The following is a 21,273-nucleotide window of genomic DNA, read 5'->3' on the forward strand; positions in this document are numbered from 1 at the left end:
CTGTCCATGAGAGGTTTTGAGCATCAGCCCCTATGATAAAACTAAATATTCCCTCCTTCCACTTTTCTCAGTGAGGCCAACATCGTGGCTCCGCTCCTCTGAAGATGTTTAGATTTACTCTGCTCCGGGACCCTCCCTATGCCTCTGATCACAGTTGCCATTTCATGAGTGTGTGTCTCATGCCTGGGGAACCTGGAAACACACCAGTGACTACGTGCAGGTGCTTTGCTACCTGTGTGCACAGGGCGAGGGTGTGAAGTGGTACAAGGCCTTTCATGAGGGACCCAGCCAAGGGGGTTAGTGGGGGGCAGAAACTGGCCATTGACTCACTCGCCAGGCTCTGTGCCCTGAGGTCCCTGGGCAGAAAAGGCCCCTTTTCCAATTTGCACCAGGCTGCCATGTGGGTTGGCAGAGGACTCGTCTTTGCTTGTGTTGTGGTGCAAAGACTATGGGCTTTGCGGTGGAAAAAAAAAAAATTTGGTGCAAATCCCAGTATGCTTCCCCAGCATGGTGACCTTGAGGAGGCTGAGCTGCCTCATCTGTGAAGGGAGCCTAGCAAACAGTACCTTCCTTCCTGCCTCCTTGTGAGTTTCCAGCAAGGCCGTTCCTATCAAGGACTAGCCCAGTGTCTGGCCTAGAGTAAATGCTCCCTCTCAGCTCATCTCCTTCCCTGCCCTCAGGGGGCTGGGCGGGTTCTGTCTTCCTCTTAACTAGGAGGTCCAGGTCATGGTGTTGTGGAGCTAAGTTACAGTACTTGAATCAATATGCAAATCATCTAATTGAATCTTTGTATGACTTGATACCCTGCTAATTGTGGCTGTGTGTTTCAGGAGAGAGTAAATAGGATTCTAGCTTCTCTGGATTTTGCTCAGAACTTCATCACAAACAATATTTCCTCTGTTATTATTGAGGTGAGTCTTTTTTAAAGTAAGCATGTCCATAAGTGGGCACGTGAATGTTACAGATTAAATATTTATAATGTTTAAGTATGCTGTCATCATTTTAAGGCTTCTACTCATCTTTTGTTTCCAGGAAACTAAGAAGTATGGGAAAACAATAATAGGATATTTTGAACATTATCTGCAGTGGATCGAGTTCTCTGTAAGTAGTTTATCTTTTATGAATATTAAGGGGGGTCATGTTTTAGGATAGTCATTTTCTAGAGTAAAATCTGGAAGAAATAAAATTAAATTTCCCGTAATTTGGTAGGAGGTAAGTGAAAGGACATTGACGTGCAGGACCAAGACTTCTGGGGCTGCCCACCAGGTCAGAGGACAGCCACCTCCTGGTCCCCTTTGCTCACCTTTGCCATATGCAATTCTTCCATTTGCTTCCCACCCCCTTTTTCAGGTAACAAAGGGGCCAGGTAACAAATTTGAACTAAAACACTATGCTGGGCACAAGAACTTTTTAATTCTCTCAGGAGTCCTGTAGGTTGGGTCTCACTCTTCCAAAACAAATGAGGAAACTGGAAACCAAGGCTCAGAGAGACTAAGGATCTTGCTTTAAAATATGTACAATTGTCCCTCAGTATCCATGGGTAATTTGTTCCAGGGTCCCTGCAGATACCCAAATCCTTGGGTGCTCAAGTTCCTTATATAAAAGATACAGTTATTTGCACATAACCTATGCACATCCTCCTGTGTGCTTTAAATCTCTCTAGATTACTTATAATACCTCATACAATGTACATGCTATGCAAATAATTGGTATACTGTATTGGTTCAGGAATAATGATTTAAAAAGTCTGTACATGTTCAGTAAAGATGCAACTCTCCATTTTTTTCTGAATACGTTTTAATCTATGATTGGTTGAATCCATGGATGCACAATTCAGGGATATGGAGGGCCAACCGTAACTGTATATGCAGAACTCATCCATGCACATCAGCCGTCAGTTCCATGTTTTAGAGCAGCGGTCCCCAACCTTTTTGGCACCAGGTACTGGTTTAGTGGAAGACAGTTTTATCCACAGACTGGGGGCAGTGGTAGTTTTGGGATGATTCAAGGGCATTACATTATTGTGCAGTTTATTTCTATTATTAATACATTGTAATATATAATGAAATAAGTATGCAACTCACCATAATGTGGAATCACATTATGATTCCCCATATGAGCTTGTTTTCCTGCAACTAGATGGTCCTATGTGGGAGTGGTGGGAGACAATGACAGATCATCAGGCATTAGATTATCATAAAAAGCGCAATCTAGATCCCTTGCATGTGCAATTCCACAATAAGGTTCATGCTCCTATGAGAAACTAATGCTGCTGCATTAGAGGCGAAATGTAGGTGAAGCTTCGCTCGCTCACCCGCCACTCACTTCCTGCTGTGGAGCCCGCTTCCTAACAGGCCACGGACCGGTACTAGCTGGTATCAGTCTGTGGCCCAAGGGTTGGGGACCCCTGTCTTGGAGGACATGGAGATCCTTTTTGTGACACCAAGTCAAAGTAAATGGCACGTCTCATTCCTGTGGATTTTTGTGGATGCGGCTCAAAGTTTGCCTGTGTTTCCACCCCCCTAGATCAGTGAGAAAGTGGCATCCTGCAAACCTGTGGCCACCGCTCTAGATACTGCTGTTGATGTCTTTCTGTGTAGCTACATTATCGACCCCCTGGTAAGATTTCATCTTTCAAAAGAAGACGCAATGAATCCATCATCTTTGGTTGTTTTTTGGATTGTGATATACACTTTAATAATGTTTTCTGCTTGAGAGAATCCAAAACCTAAAATGCAACATTTTGATCAATGTATTAATATGCTAATAGACTAGAAAAGTCAAAATTCTGGGCGGTTATCTTTTTTCCTTACTAAGATTATATTTACCAGTCAGGAAACCTGCAGGGAGAAAACTCCTATTAGTTCAGAATAATCAGAAAGACAGTCACGGGTGTGCAGATTTCTAATCTTCAAAAGAATACTCAGTACAACTATGTATACAACCCCAAAGTTGCACCAAACTTCATTTGTCATTAAAAAGCCTTGGAAATGTGACTATTGGGATGGCAAGTTCCAGTTAATCAGGCTTAATGCTCAGCTCTGTTCCCTCCTCAATAGATGCTGACTCTCTGTGAGCGGATCCTCTCCCTCTGCTGAAAGCACCTCAGTGGCTTCCCGTTGCTATCTAAAGATCAGGATCCTTCATAGGTCATCACACTAGGCTCTGCATGGCTGGGCCTCCCCATTTCAGATCTCACTGTGTGCTCTCTGCCTGCCTGCCTTTCTTTCTGTGCTCCAGACACACTCATCCACTTTCACTTTGTCAAATACATTTCAGTTTCCCCACCTTAGGGCCCATGCATATGCCGTTTCTTCTGCCTGGACTGGAGATGGGCACACACCACCTTTCTCTGTCTCTCTTCTCTTTCCCTTTCCACCTACCCACTCCCCACTGTAAGACCTAACTCCTCTAGGTCTGGTAACACAATGGTGGAGAACATGAAGTCTGAATGAAAATTCCACTTCTATATTTTCAGAACTTTGTGACTTTGAAAAATTACTGAAATGTTCTGAGTTCCTCGCCTACATGGGGCTGTTTTGATGGTTCAGTGAGAGGTCCCATGTAAAGCCCTTCACGCTGTTGGAACATCAGCGTTCAATGAATATTCACTACTATTGTAGTTCAGTCTTCAGGTCTTAGCTCAAACATGTCTTTTTTCCAGGAAGACTTTTCTGATTCCCCAAACTAGGTTGGGTTCCATTTTCCTCATTCCTGTAGAACTCTATGCTTTTCCTTTAGAGACGTTATTGCTGTTTTTATTACATGTTTATATGTTTCTTTGATTAAGACCTGTCCCTCCAGCACACTCTAGACTCTCCACTCCATGAGTCACCAGCATATTCAAGGCTGTGTCCCTGTTGTCTGACATAATAACCTGGCACAGAGTATTCAGGTAGCTCTGTCACAGCTCATCCCTATCGCCCTGTCTGTCCATCTCCCTCATTCACTTGTCCATCTGTCTGCTGGAGGGACTTTCATGCCTGAGTGAAAAGGATTCTGCCACTGACCCAACCCCGCAGACCCTGAGCCCTGCTTCCTGGATGCTTCCTTTCTCTAGCAGCTACTTTTTTTTTGTCCTGTGCTTGGTGGCCCCTGCCGCCGGCTTTGGCTGAAGTCTTCATTAGGGGAGTCCAATCTGCTTGATTCTGAATTGACCTCTCTTTATGTCCAGCCTCCACCACCCACCCCATTCAGTCGAACCACGTAGGCACCAGATGCCTCTTCACAGATCACCAGGGACAGAGGGGAGGCCTAGAGGCTGCTCAGGAAGATCATAGGCTGAAGCTGTATATATAGCAGAGGGTTTACATCGTAAGGAAGAGCTCTGGGCATCCATTTAGTCAATCAAGATAGACTGTGGACTAGCTCACATGTTTATTTTGTATCTCAATTGTCCTCAAAAGGATTGAGGCAGCTTCCAGAAAAAAGGATAGGGTCGTTATAAAATTATAAAGCTTCTCAAGACAAGGTTGAAAACAGAAATCTAACAGACCATAGAGGGAAGGGAAGACAAATTGACTAGAAGTTAAGAGCCAAGAGGTGCCACCTCTGTAATTCTGAACTCAGCCAGGAGCAAAGCAGAAATGCAGGGTCAAGCTGTGAGGGTGAAGCAGGTGTTATTTCCAAGTGGCATTTGGCCTCATGGTGGGCAGGGGAGAGTAGTTCCAGTGTTACTGACAGCATTATCCTAAGGCAGGGATATCGTCAGACTTGATCTTACATAGGAACTTGGCAGGTTGCAGATTTACATAGCAGGCCAAGTGTAGGATGCTGGCCAGAGTGGCATTCAGCCCATGACATCTATGCATGGGTCCTGATTGTTTGTCCATAAGGTTAAATCATTTGGAATATCACCTTGCAGATGTGAGTGGTGTAGACTGTGTCACCACTGAGGACAAATGTCCCCTTGAAGGAAGAACCACTTCCAGACTATTGCTTTGTGGGAACAAGTGTTCAATGTTAAGAGATGAAACTTTAGATTTTTGAAGAAAAGATGTAAATCCAGGTTTAAGTGTGAAATGTGACCTACAAATGTTGGCAACTATTTAAAAAATGATACTTTAACATTGCTCTTTAGACAAAACATGGTCATCTAGCTTCTTTGTACCTTCAAGACTGGTTAAATGAAATGTGGAACATGGATTGAGACCCTAGCATGCATGAGCATTGCTTCTAACTTCTTGACACAGTAACGTTATGGAATGAAGATGCAGGCATCTCAACTGCTCAGATGCAGAACAAAGCCAGAAGGGTTAATTTGTCATCTTAATAACAAACAACTCGGCCAGGTGCGGTGGCTCACGCCTGTAATCCCAGCACTTTGGGAGGCCGAGGCGGGCAGATCACGAGGTCAGGAGATCGAGACCATCCTGGCTAACACGGTGAAACCCCATCTCTACTAAAAATACAAAAAATTAGCCGGGCGTGGTGGCGGACGCCTGTAATCCCAGCGGGAGGGTGAGGCAGGAGAATGGTGTGAACCCAGGCGGCAGAGCTTGCAGTGAGCCGAGATCGCGCCACTGCCCTCCAGTCTGGGGGCAGAGTGAGACTCCGGCTCAAAAAAAAAAAAAAAAAAAAAAAAAAAAAACACAGGAGGGACTGCAACTCAAACCTGCTGGCCATCCATGCTCTGATTACTGGACAGTCGGGCAACAAAGAGAGTCTGTTGGGGGTGGTTAGAAGTTGGGTTGGAGTGGCCTAGATTCGCATCCTGGCTTTACCACTTGCTGCTACTGCTCCTCCTTTGTAAAATAAACATAATATTAGGATCTACTCAAGGTTTTTAGAAAGATGAAATGAATCCTAACAACGTGAGTAACATTTCACACAGTGCTTGGTCCACATGACATTCTCAAATTGTTTTAAAGAACAAAATGACAGCTCATTTTTTAAAATTAAAAAAAAAAAAAAATTCCCCCGAACAACTGTTTTTCCCATTTCCCATCTTCAAACATTCAATTCTCCTAATTTCTTTTTTCCTAGAATTTGTTTTGGTTTGGCATAGGAAAAGCTACTGTATTTTTACTTCCGGCTCTAATTTTTGCGGTAAAACTGGCTAAGTACTATCGTCGAATGGATTCAGAGGACGTGTACGATGAGTAAGTATGCGGGCTTCCACAGACACGGGGGTCATTTCCTGGGTGGTGCTGTCTTCAAAGAGTTGCTAACGATGAGTTCTGATGAGATTAAACTTGATTTCTTTTTTTTTTTCTTTTTTTCTTTTTTTTTAGTAGTAGTAGTTGGGTCATTTCTATTCAGCTGAATTTTTTTTTCTTGGTACTGATTTTTCTATACTTGTTTTAACAGCTTTTTTCCTCTTGCTTAATCCTCTCAGCTTCCCTAACCAGCCTTTTTATTTCTTGTTTGCAGTTCCTCTCTCTCGGGGACCTGGCATTTCACTTTATGATAACTGTTTTTACACTTTCCATTTTGGCTCTGTAGTCTGCCCCTCATTCTGTGTCTGGTGAATGTGTATGCCTTGTTTTTCACTTCGCCCATCTTTCAATGTGGGTCTCTCCTGAATTTGCACTGTCAGTATCTGTGTTAGAGTAAATATCTGGGGGTTGTAGTTGCTGAGCTTTCATAATAATTAAAAAAATTAATTTTATCTCCCTTTTTTGTATTTTATAGTGTTGAAACTATACCCATGAAAAAGTAAGCCTTTTTTAAAAAAACTATATTCCTAGATGGGATGGGGAGGTTTATATTATTATGTAATGGACCTTAAAAATTAAGTTATTGTCATCTTAAAATTACGTAGAAACAGCAGATCTGTCTAGGCAAAAATAAATTGCAATGCCTCTTCAAAAGAGGGCTGGCACAGGGAAGGTGCTCAAGAAATACTTCATGAATTAATGAAAATTTTATATGCTAAGTTTATTAATCTATAAAGTAGTCATTTGGTCTTTGAAATTTAAAAGGAGCAAAATGTAAACTACTCATTTGTCTTGTTTTTAGATTTAACAAATTGTTACATACTTTTCGTGACCATTACATTGTCTTTGTAATCCATGATGTAAATACTTCATCTGAGAGATAACATGGTGTTTTGGTGTATTTATTTTTGTTACAGTATGGAAAATGGTAATAATGGTTATCATAAAGATCATTTATATGGTATTCACAATCCTGTTATGACAAGGTAAAGCAAAGTCTGGAAGTGCATGCCTGTTCTGTGATAAACCATCTCATCTCCTATACATCAGCACTGAATTTTCTGCATGCTGTTGATGCCTTCACTTCTCTGTGTGTGATACTTTATCAATGCTAGTCTCCAATCATGCTCTGCATAGTGTTCTATGACGCCATGAGTTTAAATGCTCAGTAGATTTCTAAACAATGGAATTATTCAGCAACTAAAATTTGGTGTCATCTTAAAATGCTATGTATGGTTGTAGATCATTACAGATTAAATGCATGCATACCTTGCATTTAGAATTTCTCTGCACCAAATAAACTGAGTAGTTACAGTTTTCAAAGCTCCTTCCTTCCTTCCTTCCTTCCTTCCTTCCTTCCTTCCTTCCTTCCTTCCTTCCTTCCTTTTTTCCTTTCCTTCCAATAAATTAACTGTAACCAACCAGAAAAAGAACCCCAATTCTTCCTCCAAAATCTTTATGAATTTACGTTCTCTAGAATTAAGGAGCTTCTCTGGTTCTGGATATGTTATATATCAGGTGACTCTGAGCTTTGCTTGCCAGAGGTCAATCCTCTTCTGAGGCTCTACTAAGAATTCAGACCCACGCGTCAGCCAGGGACCTATCTGCTCAGAAGAGGTGGAGCCATAGTGTGCAGGGCAGCAGGGCCGCAGTGGGCTGTCCTCTTCAGTGGGCGTGGTCCTTCCCACGCCCATGCAGCTGGCCCCCTAGTGCTCCCCCAAGCCCTGCTCCCCACAGTGATGTCTCAGATGCAAAACGTGAGTCTAACGTTGGTGCATGGGGGTGATCCACCTTAGAAGGCTCACGCTCCACATGGGAGGCATCCAGTTAAAAGTGCCCACATTCAGGGAAGCCCACAGCTTTGGCTTCACACCAGGTATTTATATTTAGCGCCTCCCAGGCCAGAAGCTGCTCATCAGTCAGGCACATCCTTATCTTAAGCAATATTACCAATAACAGTTGATGCTCCACCTTGGTCAGATTTCAAGGTGAACAGAACCAGAAAGTCATAAAATTTGTCCTTTCAGAAGGATAAGTGGCTTCCTGAACTTAAAACTTGGAACATTGTAAAAAATTCAGAACTTTTCATTGTAATTTTCCATTTAGGGAAAGAGAAGTTGTCTGAGTGCATTCCAGCTGCTATAACGAAATGCCTTAAACTAGGTAGCTTATAAACACCAGGGTTTATTTCTCACAGTTCTGGAGGCAGGGAATACAAGATGAAGGTGCCATCAGATTCGGTGTCCGGTGAAGGACCACTTTCTCATAGGTGGCGTCGTCTTGCCAAATCCTCACATGGTGGAAAGGGCAAGCTGGCTCCTTGGGATCTCTTTCCTAAAGGCGTTAATGAGAAACTAATGAGGGCTCTGCCTTCATGACCTAAAGCATCACTGTGATTACGATTTCAAGATATGAATTTTAGGAGTGCACAAACATTCAGCTAAGAGCAGAAATGGTGATAATAACAAAAATAAAGTTATCGGTCAGCCGCGGTGGCTCACGCCTGTAATCCCAGCACACTGGGAGGCCGAGGCGGGTGGATCACGAGGTCAGGAGAGCAAGACCATCCTGGCTAACATGGTGAAACTTTGTCTCTACTAAAAATACAAAAAAGTAGCCAGATGTGGTGGCACACGCCTGTGGTCCCTGCTACTCGGGAGGCTGAGGCAGGAGAATCGCTTGAACCCGGGAGGCAGAGGTTACAGTGAGCCGAGATGGTGCCACTGCATTCCAGCCTGGGTGACAGAGGGAGACTCCGTCTCTAAGTAAATACAGTTCTGAAATGGCAAACTGACTTCATCTCATCTGATATTTCCAGTATGCAAGGCTTGGTGGCTAGAGTGCTATATTGTGACAGAGTTGAAGATAGATTTAAGTATCAATTAGCCAGGTGTGCTCTGGGGATAGTAGACAGCACGGCTGCCTGCATAATGTCCTGGCTTTCCTTTTCATGGTGTAGCATGCTTGGAGGGTATCTTATATATATGGACTGAGATTGCCAAGATCAGAGGACAGCTGTTCTCAATTACCTCTATTGCCCTAACATCGGATCTTCTAGGACTGCTCTGAATTTGTAGAATTGCTTCCTGGTGCTTGCCTGTTGGTTGTGAAGGCACTGAAAGTACTCTCTGTTCTAAGAAGAGTCATCCAGGCTGCATGGAAGATGCTAGAGAGAGAGACGCAAGCCTGGGTGGAGGTTGCCACAGGCAGATTTTCTGGAAGCAGTGCTGAAATGGAATTTGGAGTGCAGGATGTTTGTTAGGATCCATGGTTGTGAAAGAAAGGGGGAGAAGTTGAGGTTGGCCTGCCAAAGCCTTGGCCCGGCTGGTCAGGAGCTCTGGATCAATCATGGTCTGTAGGGAGTTGCCCACAATGGGCTCAGCTAAGCCTTTGCACCCCATCTTCCCCCAGAGCAGTAGGCTCTGACAACTGAAGGTTCTCTGCTGACCATGCTGCCCCCAGCTGGAGGCAAGTCATTCTTAAAAGGGAATCTAGAAAGCGCAACTCCATGGCTCCCTGAGAGGCAGATGCACTGGTAGGCCTGGAAGAATGTGCTGCATCCAAGAAATCCTCCTACAATTGAAAGGGAGGTATCAGTGTGCAAGTTGACAAGACAGCCTTTGAGATGCCAGGGTCCTCTCAGCATACCAGTACTGCCACAGACCTTTGTCACTAAGGCATGATCATCACAGCCAACCGGACTCTGGCTAATTCCCAGCTTCAGATCTGAGTGCTGGAAATAGGCAGGCGTTAGCTGTCTTCTGTCTTATGCCACCACTTGAGCCCTTTCCCACAAAGTAGGGTAGATTTCCAGTTCTAGCATCAATAACAGAATAACCGAGCACCTGTTTAGTGCCACAGATGTCCTGTGTATAGCATCAAAGACTTAATTCTCTAGGCTCAAGAAGCTTGTCCTGGCTCTCCTTATTTACTAGTTTTTATCCACATTGCTGGAACAGCATAAGATTTGCTAACTCTTGGATTTAGCTTGCTGCACAAGAAAAAAGACATGATAATGATGGAAAATAGGAAAATGTTAGAAAACAGTCCTAGTCGGTGTTGAGAAATGCCACTCTTCTCACTTGCTAATGAACATTTCATCCTGGGCTGTTAGTGTTGAAATTCAAACTAGATTAAATGCCTTCGTCCTATGAAATACATAAATGAAGCTTTAGGATGATTCTCTGGTTATTCTTATTACAACAGACATTGGAAGGACTTGTCATTGTGAAGGGCCTAGCACTTCACACACCTGTGAAGCCTGGGACTAGGGATATACTCATGTTGGGTGACCTTCCTTAACGGTCCACAGTACATTTGAATTTTTTCCTACTTTCTATATTCTGTGTTCTATAGTAGAGCTCTAAGGGCAGGTTGAAGTGTTTTGTTTCAATAAGAGAAAAATCCCAAAGACTGACACTGTATGTGAGTTTCGTTGAAGCACCTTTCATGGTAACAATTAAATTGAGACTTGTTTTCCTTTCTGCACACCCACCTCCAGTGGGAACCCTGGCAAGTCTCCTGGATGTTCAGCCCGTCTACAGGCAGTCAGTGAAGAATCATAGTTTTGATTTGGTTTATTTGCAGAAGGTTAGAAAATGACATCCCAGAAACTCTAGGGACATTGGGACACCTTTCTTTTCCACTCAGACCCTCCTAGAGGTCCCAGGGGTCTGAGTTGGAATGGATCCTTGGTCTGCCTCCATGTGTCATTATGGAAGTGCTATTTAATGTCCTTGAGCCTCAGTTTTCTCACTTGTAAAAGGGGGGAATAATAAGAGCTTTGAGGCTGGGTGTGGTGGCTCACAGCTGTAATCCCAGCACTTTGGGAGGCCAAGGCAGGCAAATCACAAGGTCAGGAGTTCAAGACCACGCTGGTCAACATGGTGAAACCCCATCTCTACTAAAAATACAAAAAATTAGCCGGGCGTAGTGGCAGGCACCTGGAATCCCAGCTACTCGGGAGGCTGAGGCAGGAGAATCACTTGAACCCGGGAGGCAGAGGTTTCAGTGAGCCGAGATGGCACCACTGCACTCCATCCCGGGTGACAGAGTGAGACTCTGTCTCAATAAATAAATGAATAAAAATAAGGGCCTTGTTTGCATAGGGTTGTGAGGGTTCAGTGAGGTAACCAGGCAAAATATTCACCCTTTGACCACTGAGCCCTTATTTAAGGGTTTGTGGTTCACCATAATAACCATCATCTTTTCTTATTGCCCTGGCATTTGCGATGGAGGGAACCCAAAGGTGATTCAGAAGATAACTAAGTGTGGCTCTAATCTGTTAGCTGAGCCAGCTCCACTTAGCCTCCATTGATGACACCAACTGGGCTATGGATATTAGCAGATAGCAGACACCTCGTGATACCGTCTGTACAGATGAACCCGAATTGATGCCTCCTTCACATGGCTTGAGACTGTGATTTTCCCCCAGTGTTCATCACCTACAGTTTTCAGGTGTTGCCTGCATTTCAGGACAAAGCTAGGTTTAAGAGGAAAATGATCAGTGTACAGAGAAGGTGCTTGGCAATTTTAGAAAAGCCTTCTGGCTGATGCGGTGGCTCACGCTTTTAATCCCAGCACTTTAGGAGGCTGAGGAGGGAGGATCACTTGAGCCCAGGAGTTCAAAACCAGTCTGGGCAAGCATAGCAAGACCCTGTCTCTATAAATGAAAAAAAAAATCTTTTTAATGTAAGAACAAAAGAAAAGCCTTCTGCAAACCAGAACGCTAGTACTTACCAAGTGTGGAGCAGTTTGACAACTAATATTGCTTCATGGAGAGTTTCCCAGGAGAATTCTCTTAAATAAGAACCATGAAGTGGGGTGCTTCTGAGTGGCAAACTCAGTTTCATAAACTAGTTTTTTTGTTCCCTTTTTCTTTTATCTTTGTTATTTCTTAAACATGCACACACATACACCCACACACTGTAATTAGTCCATTATACATACAGTCTATGGTTATTTGCTTTTGTTTGAAGGAAAAGTTAATAGACTTTCATATAAACCTACATAAGCCTGGATTTTCTTTCCAACGATGCTTCTGTCTGCCACGTAAAGTCTCCAGAGCAAGTGGAGGCATTTTCATTTCAGGAAATAATGAGTGACTCGTTTCCAAACCTTCTTCCTGGCCTTTCATGGATCACTAGAGGTCACTCAGATTGTGATTTTTCTCCTGCTAGGGAGTTCTTAGGGAGAGAGAGTATGTGTATGTGTGTGTGTGTATGTGTGTGTGTGTGTGTAAACTTACTCTTTCTAGCTCTGACTTCAGAGATCAAGAGAGAAAGTTGCTCCATGTGAGGCCACAAAGGCTTGAGAGCAACCAAACACCAGTGTTGGTCCGGCAGCCCCAGGCACCAGGCAAGATGGCCACCCTACCTCATCTTGCACAGTCCTCACATTGGCCCTTTATGGCTATCATCACCTCCCTGTTGTCTGTCTTTTGCAGATAGACTCAGGGATGTGTAGGCCATGCCCAGGTCTCCACAGCTAGCCAGGGCCAAGCTAAGATTTGAGCTATTTCTCCTATGCTCCCAAAGGCAGGTGGGCAAAGAAAAATTCCCAAAACAGGTGGAAAGACCACAGAAAAATTTGATTATTTTTCCCAGTCTTCACTCTGAAGACTACCAAATTGGCAGAAAGAGGAACAAATAAGAGGCAAATGTTGCTAGAAACTCTAGTTTATCTGAAAAGGAGAGAAATCTGATTTTAATATGAAATTACCCTTTTTAATGTTAGCAAACAATGTTGAGAAAAAAAATACCATGGGCGCCCAACAGAATATGTCTGTGAACCACCTTCTTGCTAGTTCTGCTACAGATGGTGTTCATTGTGAGTGCTGTTGTAGATTCTTTGTTGTTGTTTTTGTTGCTGTTGTTGTTTGAGACACAGTTTCACACTGTCACACAGGCTGGAATGCAGTGGTGTGATCTCGGCTCACTGCAACCTCCGCCTCCTGGGTTCAAGCGATTCTTGTGCTTCAGCCTCCTGAGTAGCTGGGATTACAGGCACACACTACCATGCTCAGCTAATTTTTCTGTTGTTAGTAGAGATGGAGTTTCGCTATGTTGGCCAGGCTAGTCTTGAACTCCTGACCTCAAGTGATCTACCCCAAAGTGCTAGATTACAGGCATGAGCCACCGCGCTTGGCCGGATTCTTAGATAGAAGTAGGAGGGGTTCGCATGGCTGCACCTCTGCAGCCTGGAGGAGGAAGCAGGTGGATCCCAGGGAATGCTACATGAACAGCAGCTGACCCTCACCTGGGTAGGTTCTGGCTGCATAGGTCTTGGGTGCTTGGAACCCCTTCCCTTGTGTGATGTTTTAGGTTCTTCAGGGACCAGGACCTTCCTTTTTCTGTGAAGGAGATAGTGCATCAGTGACAAACAGATTCCACCTCCTGGGCCAACTTCTCTCTGTTGATCAGGTTGCCCAGAGCCCTGTGTTGATTGAAATCTGGAGATTTAATCCAGACTGACTCAAAAGTGCTGTCATCAGTGTGTGATGTCCACTCTGGGGACAGGAGAGTCTCAGATGTCATGCATTGGCCTTCTTTATTTTATTACTTTGTTGTGTTGGGCACCCAGGAAGTTATCATTCAGAGCCCAAATCCTAATGGCCTGAAGAAAAGTATCTTCCAGTTATGGTCTCATCTAAGGCCCTTTGTTTCTCTTACATCAGAATCTTCCAGGATTAGTTTTAGTTACTTGCTATAGTTTCATTGTCCCCTCCAAAACTCATGTTGAGATTTAATTGCCATTGGGACTATATTAACAGGTGAGACCTTGGACAGGTGGATAGGTCATGAGAGCTCTGCCTTCATAAATGGATTAATGCCATTATCATGGGAGTGGGCTCCTGATAAAAGGAGGAAGCTCGACCCCATTCCCTGTCTGTCTCTTGCACTCATTTGCCCTTCCACCATGGGATGATGCAGCATGAAAGCCCTCACCAGATGCCAGCACCAAGCTCTTGGACTTCGTGGCCTTCAGAACTATAAAAAACATTATTTTTTTTTCTTTGTAAGTTACCCAGTCTCTGATATTCTGTTATAGCAGCAGAAAACAGACTAAGACACTGCTTAAATTGGCTTGTTTCACTCATTTCCTGCTTCTGAGGTCTCCAGAGTTCCATCTCTTCCAGGATAGGATGGATATACTGTCTGGAGGAGAGGCACTGCTAGGCAAGAGGAGAAGAACGAGTGATCCTGTTAGTGTGCCCAGTATCCCTCTGCTCAGTAAGGCAAATGTAGATATTCTTTAGAAATGATCACCAGAGCCTACAGTCCTTCATAATGTTCAGCTCCATGTCCTGGTGAGATGGACAGTAACAAGAGATTGAGCCAGCCCCTGCTTGCACCCTTTTCCAGGGACCCTTTGAGCCCTTTCAATAAAGAGTTTGTTTCTTTACCGAAAGCATAAAGAGTAGTGCAAGAAGAGGCACACAGAACCAAGCGTGTGCACTTTCTCAGGTGAAACACTTTAGAAGGAATGTCTTGCCTGGCAGGTGCCCTGATGTCCTCTGTGCACATCCTCCCCCAACCTCATGTGTCTGATGCAGCACTGGAGTGAGGCAAGGTGGATCCTGCAGGTTCAGGGGGGTTGTGATCCATCCAAAGTCACAGTTGGCGAGGGTGGTGCCCGAGTTGAAACTGCAGACCTTCCCGATGGAGTTCACTAGTCTCCCCCTGCCGTATACCTTTTGATTGTCAAGGCCATTATCCCGGAGTCACTTTAGAGGACACTAGGGCTACTGTTGATTGTTCACCCAGAGAACCACTTAGAGGCCATATGCACTGCCTGATCTTACAACCAGGAATTTGTAGTTGTAATAAGGTCCCTGCTGAACTTCCATTTGCTTCTGTCTTCTGTCCTAGAAGCAGACTTTAGAAAGACTCCTGTGGTAGGCTGGTGTGTACTGTGGTGTTGCTGCTGGTCTAATGTCTTCAATATGTATTCTTAGTGACTCTTAACACTTTCAACCTTAGATTGTGAATATTCACAATTCTACCTGTCACAGTCTGTTTATCCTCTTTAACTTCTAGTCTCTTTTTAAAAGCCATACAAACAGAAGCTAGAGTAACCAATGTTTTGTTGGACACATTCTTCTTGATAAACTTTATGAGGTGTGGTTTATATTTGTCTGTACCTTTAGTAACAGGCCTGCTTCTTAGCACAGAGGTGATGAAACCACTCACAGCTTTCCTGGGGGTATTATATTTCTTTATTTTTTTGTTTTTTAGCCCATCACAACATTGATAGCTGATGTTGAAATTGCTTGAGGTAAGTTTGATGCTTTCATTGAAGAGAATCTATAGGACTATAGTTTTTAGTTTTTAGAACATCAAAACATAGCTATTCCTAATACATTAAGTGGGAAATCAAGGTCAGTATATTAGACATGATGATTTTATATATCCAGTCCACTCTCTGTATCTGCAGGTTCCACATCCACAGATTCAAGCTGTGGATCAAAATACTGTAAAAAATGTTTTTTAAATAACAGTACACAAATAAAAATAATAAAAACAATGCAGTAGAACAACTACTTACATAACACATTGTATTAGGTATTATGAGTAATCTAGAGATGATACACAGTATGTTGGAGGATGTGTGTAGGGGTCCTGGAACCAATCCCACATGGATCCTGAGGGATGACTGCATGTATAGATATGATACAATGACCCTCTCTGTATATACATGTGTTGCTATATAAATGTGTGTGTATTTATGTATGTATATACACACACACACACAGTATGTGTGTATATTTAAAAAAATAAGTTTTTGTTTTTAAGTAAAAAAATAAGGACTGGCGCGGTGGCTCACACCTGTAATCCCAGCACTATGGGAGGCTGAAGCGGGTAGATCGCTTGAGGTCAGGAGTTGGAAACCAGCCTGGCCAACATGGTGAAACCCTGTTTCTACTTAAAAAAGTTAGCCGGGTGTGGTGGCAGGCCCCTGTAATCCTGCCTGTAATCTCAGCTACTCAGAAGGCTGAGGCAGAAGAATCGCTTGAACCTGGGAGGCAGAGGTTGTAGTGAGCCGAGATCGCACCATTGCATTCCAGCCTGGGCAACAGAGTGAGACTCCATCTCAAAAAAAAAAAAAAAAATTTTTTTTTAGAGTAAAAAATAAGCCAGGCATGGTGGTGCCTGACTGTAGTCCCAGCTACTGGGGTGGGAGGTGGTGGTAGAAGGATTGCTTGAGCCCAGGAGTTCAAAGATGCAGTGAACCATGATTATACCTGTGAAGAGCCAACACACTCATGCACTCCAACTTGGAAAAATGTAGTGAGACCCTATCTCTAAACAAACAAACAAACAAACACAAATCTAAAAATCTGTGTACCAACCACATACCTTGAGTATTATGGACTTAAAATTTTTTTCTGGCTGGGTCTGGCTGGGCGTGGTGGCTCATGCCTGTAATCCCAGCACTTTGAGAAGCTAAGGTGGGCAGATCACTTGGGGTTAGGAGTTTGAGACCAGCCTGGCCAACATGACGAAACGCTAACTCTACTAAAAAATATAAAAATTCGCCTGGCGTGGTGGCAGGTGCCTGTAGTCCCAGCTACTTGGGAGGCTGAGGCAGGAGAATCACTTGAACCCGGGAGGCGGAGTTTGCAGTGAGCCGAGATTGCACCATTGCACTCCAGCCTGGGTGACAGAGTGAGACTCCCTCTCAAATAATAACAATAATAATAAAATAAATAAATAAATAAAAACCACAAAGTTTTTTTCTATATTGCTGTATTTTAACAAATTGTTTTGCAACAAACATATTGTTGTGCCTCTTGAACGAGTTTATATTTTCCTTAGTTCTTAGGCTCCTGGTGGGGACCATTTTAGGATTATGCATTCTTGGTTTTCTCTTTATTAATTCAAAAGCAATTTCTAAAATTGTGTTTAACTTTCATTTCAGTATCTGGATACTCAAAGTGGAAAGGATCACAGATTTTTGGTAGTTTCTGGGTCTACAAGGACTTTCCAAATCCAGGAGGAACGCCAGTGGCAACGTAGTGACTCAGGCGGGCACCAAGGAAACGGCGCCGTTAGTCTCTGGGTAGTGCTTTAAGAATGAACACAATCATGTTTATAGTCCATGGTCCATCACTATTCAAGGAAGACTCCTTCCCTGTCTATTTTTGTTTTTTACTTTTTTACACTGAGTTTCTATTTAGACACTACAACATATGGGGTGTTTGTTCCCATTGGATGCATTTCTGTCAAAACTCTTATCAAATGTGATGGCTAGGTTCTAACATATTGCCATGTGTGGAGTGTGCTAAACACACACTAGTTTACAGGAAAGATGCATTTTGTGTACAGTAAATGGTGTATATACCTTTTGTTACCACAGAGTTTTTTAAACAAATGAGTATTATAGGACTTTCTTCTAAGTGAGCTGAATAAGTCACCATTGACTTCTTGGTGCTGTTGAAAATAATCCATTTTCACTAAAGTGTGTGAAACCTACAGCATATCCTTCGCACAACGATTTTTATCTATTATACTTTATCAAAGATTGGTCATGTTCCATTTGGAAATGGCATGCAAAAGCAATCCTAGAGAAACCTGCGTGACTCCATCTGGCAAATTCAAAAGAGAGAGAGAGATCTTGAGAGAAAGAAGCGCTGTTCGTTCAAAAGCAGATTTGTTGTAACAGATGCCAATTACAGTGTACAGTTTAACAGAGTTTTCTGTTGCATTAGAATAAACATGAATTGGAGTGCAGCTAACATGAATATCATCAGACTAGTATCAAGGATTCTAAAATGAAATATGAAAAGATCCTGTCACAATTCTTAGATTTGGTGTCCAGCATGGATGCAACCTTTGAGTTTGGTCCCTAAATTTACGTGAAAGCACAAGGTAAATATCCATTTGCTTTAGGATTTTCATGTTGGATCTGGATCTGTCATTATCAAAAGTGATGAGCAATGAAAAACTGGTCGGACAAAATTTAACACTGACGTAATGAAATTCCAGATGTAGGCTTTCCCCCAGGTCTTTTCATGTGCAGATTGCAGTTCGGATTCGTTTCAATAAAAAGGAACTTGGAAAACACGGTCTGTATGTTGCTTCCTTGAGTAGATCCAGCGACTCACAAGTTAGATGATGAAATTTGGGCATATATTATTTGTGAATTTATTCCATTACTTACTATTAAAGGCCCATTATACAGAAGTAAGTCAAGGTCAAGGTCAAGGTCAAAGTGGGCTCTTTTTTAGATCTTCAGATCTAAAGTCATCATTTCTTAGGGAACTGTCCAGGTCACAATACACACAATTGGATACCAACTATAGGCAAACTCTGCTTTGCCTGATGTACTCCTAAACATACACAAGTAAAAATGAATTTCTTTAAAACAACACACAAGAGGCTTGCAATTTAAACAAGACTATGTAGTGTATAATTCTTCCAGAGGAAATTATCTCTTCTCATTTTTTGAAAACCTGATTTTTCTATCACCCATTTACATAGTTCAAGTTATTCAAGCCAACTTAATACTCCTAGTGTCACTCTTGCAACTTTTATTTATTTATTTTTTGGTATCTTAAATCACCAAACACAGTGGAAGGATATGGTCCTAAAGTTCTTATCTTTGCTAAAAAAAAATCAGCCTGGCCGGGCACGGTGGCTCATGCCTGTAATCCCAACACTTTGGGAGGCTGAGGACAGTGGATCATGAGGTCAGGAGATCAGGACCATCCTGGCCAACATGGTGAAACCCCATCTCTACTAAAAATACAAATATTAGCCGGCAGTGGTGGCACGCGCCTGTAGTCCCAGCTACTTGGGAGGCTGAGGCAGGAGAATTGCTTGAACCTAGAAGGAGGAAGTTGCAGTGGGCTGAGATCGTGCCACTGCACTCCAGCCTGCTGAGAAAGCGAGACTGTCTCAAAAAAGAAAAAAAAGTCAGCCTTTCCTCAACCTGACTGCACACTCAGCCTGGTAGTACAACGTGTTTTCTTTTTTCCCTCTCTCTTCGGAAATAATTTCCTTGAAAGAATTATCTACACATTTCTATGTCCACTTTCTCATTTCCACTGGTTCTTCAGCTCCTGTGACCTGGCTTCTCTCCCTACCACTCCTGAAGGGCTCCTATCAGGTTCTCCGAGGACTTGACTTTTGTGAACACATCCCCTTTACAAAGATCTCCCTTCAGGCTCCCAGAGGAGCCCTCTCCAGTGTCTTCTTGGGGCACGGCTATCTATTCATCAGTCTCCTTCTAACACTCATCTCTCCAGTTCTTAAATTTAGGTGGCATTCACGGGTTCTCTCCTGGTCCACCCCTCACTCTCTCCTTGAGTGATTTCATTCACTCATCACTTCACCTGCTCCCTTTGGTTCTCTCGTCACATAGAGCTCTGGCCACCCCTGTGTTCATGACATGTCTCCACCCAGATGCACCTTGAACCAGAGGTTGGCAACCTTTCTCTGTAAAGGGTCAGACAGTGAATATATTTCGCTTTCTGGGCCACGTGGCCTGTGTCTCCTCAACTGTGTTGTAGCGCAAAAGTAGCCATAGGCAATACGTAAGTGAATGGATATTGCTGTGTTCTCCAAAAATTACAAAAGCAGGCCACATGGGCCACAGTTTGTAGCACCTGCCTTAAACCACTGTCCTGACCTGCACATCCCCACAGCTTCTCCCTGCCACATTCCCTTTCTTGAATTTCTCCACCTTCACCCTCTCACTGGAGCCGGTGGAATCTGTTAAGTCTGCTTTCCCCCTCCCTTCCGTCCACTCTTGGTCACCAAGCCTTCCTCTCCATCCCCACTGATGATCCTGTTACAGTTTTCATAATGTCTCTTGACTAATGAGGCCTTCCCCTCTTTCTTTTAGGCTTCCAGCCCCCTGAGTTTTGGCTAGACATATGGCTACCTCGTGGGAACTATATTTCCCAGCCTTCCTTGCAGCTAGATGTGGCTGAGTGACTAGGCTTAGGCCAGGAGTAAGTGAAGTGTCTACTAAGACAAGACTGCAGATCCTGGACTTGTTCCACTGGAGTGGCAGCAATCAAACAAACTCTGGAATCCATGTGTTAAATTTGAAGAACTGCCAGGCATGAATCTGGAAGACTGGTTCATAACAGAGAAGGTCTTTTTGTTACAGCAACTCAACCCATACACAGCCAGTTTGCCCACTTCCCTCCCTGTGCACAGCCTCGCTGTTCACCAATCCTTTCTCAACACAGCAGTCTCTTACAGTGCAAATCTGATCATGACACTCCACACTTAAAAGATGAACAAGAAAATAACAAGAGAAATTGGGCTGGGCATGATGGCTCACGCCTGTAAACCCAACATTTTGGGAGGCCAGGGTGGGTGGATCATCTGAGGTCAGGAGTTCAAGATCAGCCTGACCAATATGGTGAAACCTTGTCTCTACTAAAAATATAAAAATTAGCCGAGTATGGTGGCATGTACCTGTAGTTCCAGCTACTCAGGAGGGTGAGACAGGAGAATTGCTTGAACCCGGGAGGCAGAGGTTGCAGTGAGCCAAGATCGCACCATTGCACTCCAGCCTGGGTGACAGAGCAAAACTCCATCTCAAAAAAAAAAAAAAGAGAGAAATCACTGCCTTCAAGAGTATTAAAGCAGGATGAAGTGATAGAGGAACAGAAGAGCTCATTTACATTGTATAGCGAGGGAAGGCCTCTGTGAAGGTGGCAGGGAGAAGTCAGGCATGCAATGTTCAGGGAAAAGATATTCAGGCAGTGAGCACGACTAGTGCAAAGGTCTTGAGGCTTGGTTTGTCCCAAAAGCGGAAGGAGGAAGAGCGTGATTAGAACTCTTATGATAAGTTCACATTGCAGGGTAAACTCAGCCTCACTAGGGCATTGAAAAGGGCTGGCCGGGGGCGGAGCAAGATGGCCGAATAGGAACAGCTCCAGTCTCCAACTCCCGGCGGGAGCGACACAGAAGTCAGGTGATTTCTGCATTTTCAACTGAGGTACTGGGGTCATCTCACTAGGGAGTGCCGGACAATCGGTGCTGGTCAGCTGCTGCAGCCCGACTAGCGAGAGCTGAAGCAGGGCGAGGCATTGCCTCACCTGGGAAGCGCAAGGGGGAAGGGAATCCCTTTTCCTAGCCAGGGGAACTGAGACACA

At 43.7% G+C, this 21,273-nt stretch overlaps 1 protein-coding gene across 1 annotated transcript in view; it reads left to right on the forward strand.

Moving 5' to 3' along the window:
- PROM1 (prominin 1) overlaps nt 1-18,223 on the forward strand; it is a 116,169-nt gene extending 97,946 nt beyond the window's left edge. Inside the window, 8 exon segments of the mRNA XM_017875341.1 lie at nt 831-911; nt 1,033-1,101; nt 2,527-2,619; nt 5,986-6,101; nt 6,634-6,657; nt 7,076-7,144; nt 15,395-15,434; nt 17,079-18,223. Coding sequence (XP_017730830.1) covers nt 831-911; nt 1,033-1,101; nt 2,527-2,619; nt 5,986-6,101; nt 6,634-6,657; nt 7,076-7,144; nt 15,395-15,410 — 468 coding nt within the window. The 3' untranslated portion in view covers nt 15,411-15,434; nt 17,079-18,223.
- The last annotated feature ends 3,050 nt before the right edge of the window (nt 18,224-21,273 follow it).

The sequence above is a fragment of the Rhinopithecus bieti genome, unplaced genomic scaffold (assembly GCF_001698545.2).
Source record: "Rhinopithecus bieti isolate Rb0 unplaced genomic scaffold, ASM169854v2 scaffold_9237, whole genome shotgun sequence".
NCBI lineage: Eukaryota > Metazoa > Chordata > Mammalia > Primates > Cercopithecidae > Rhinopithecus > Rhinopithecus bieti.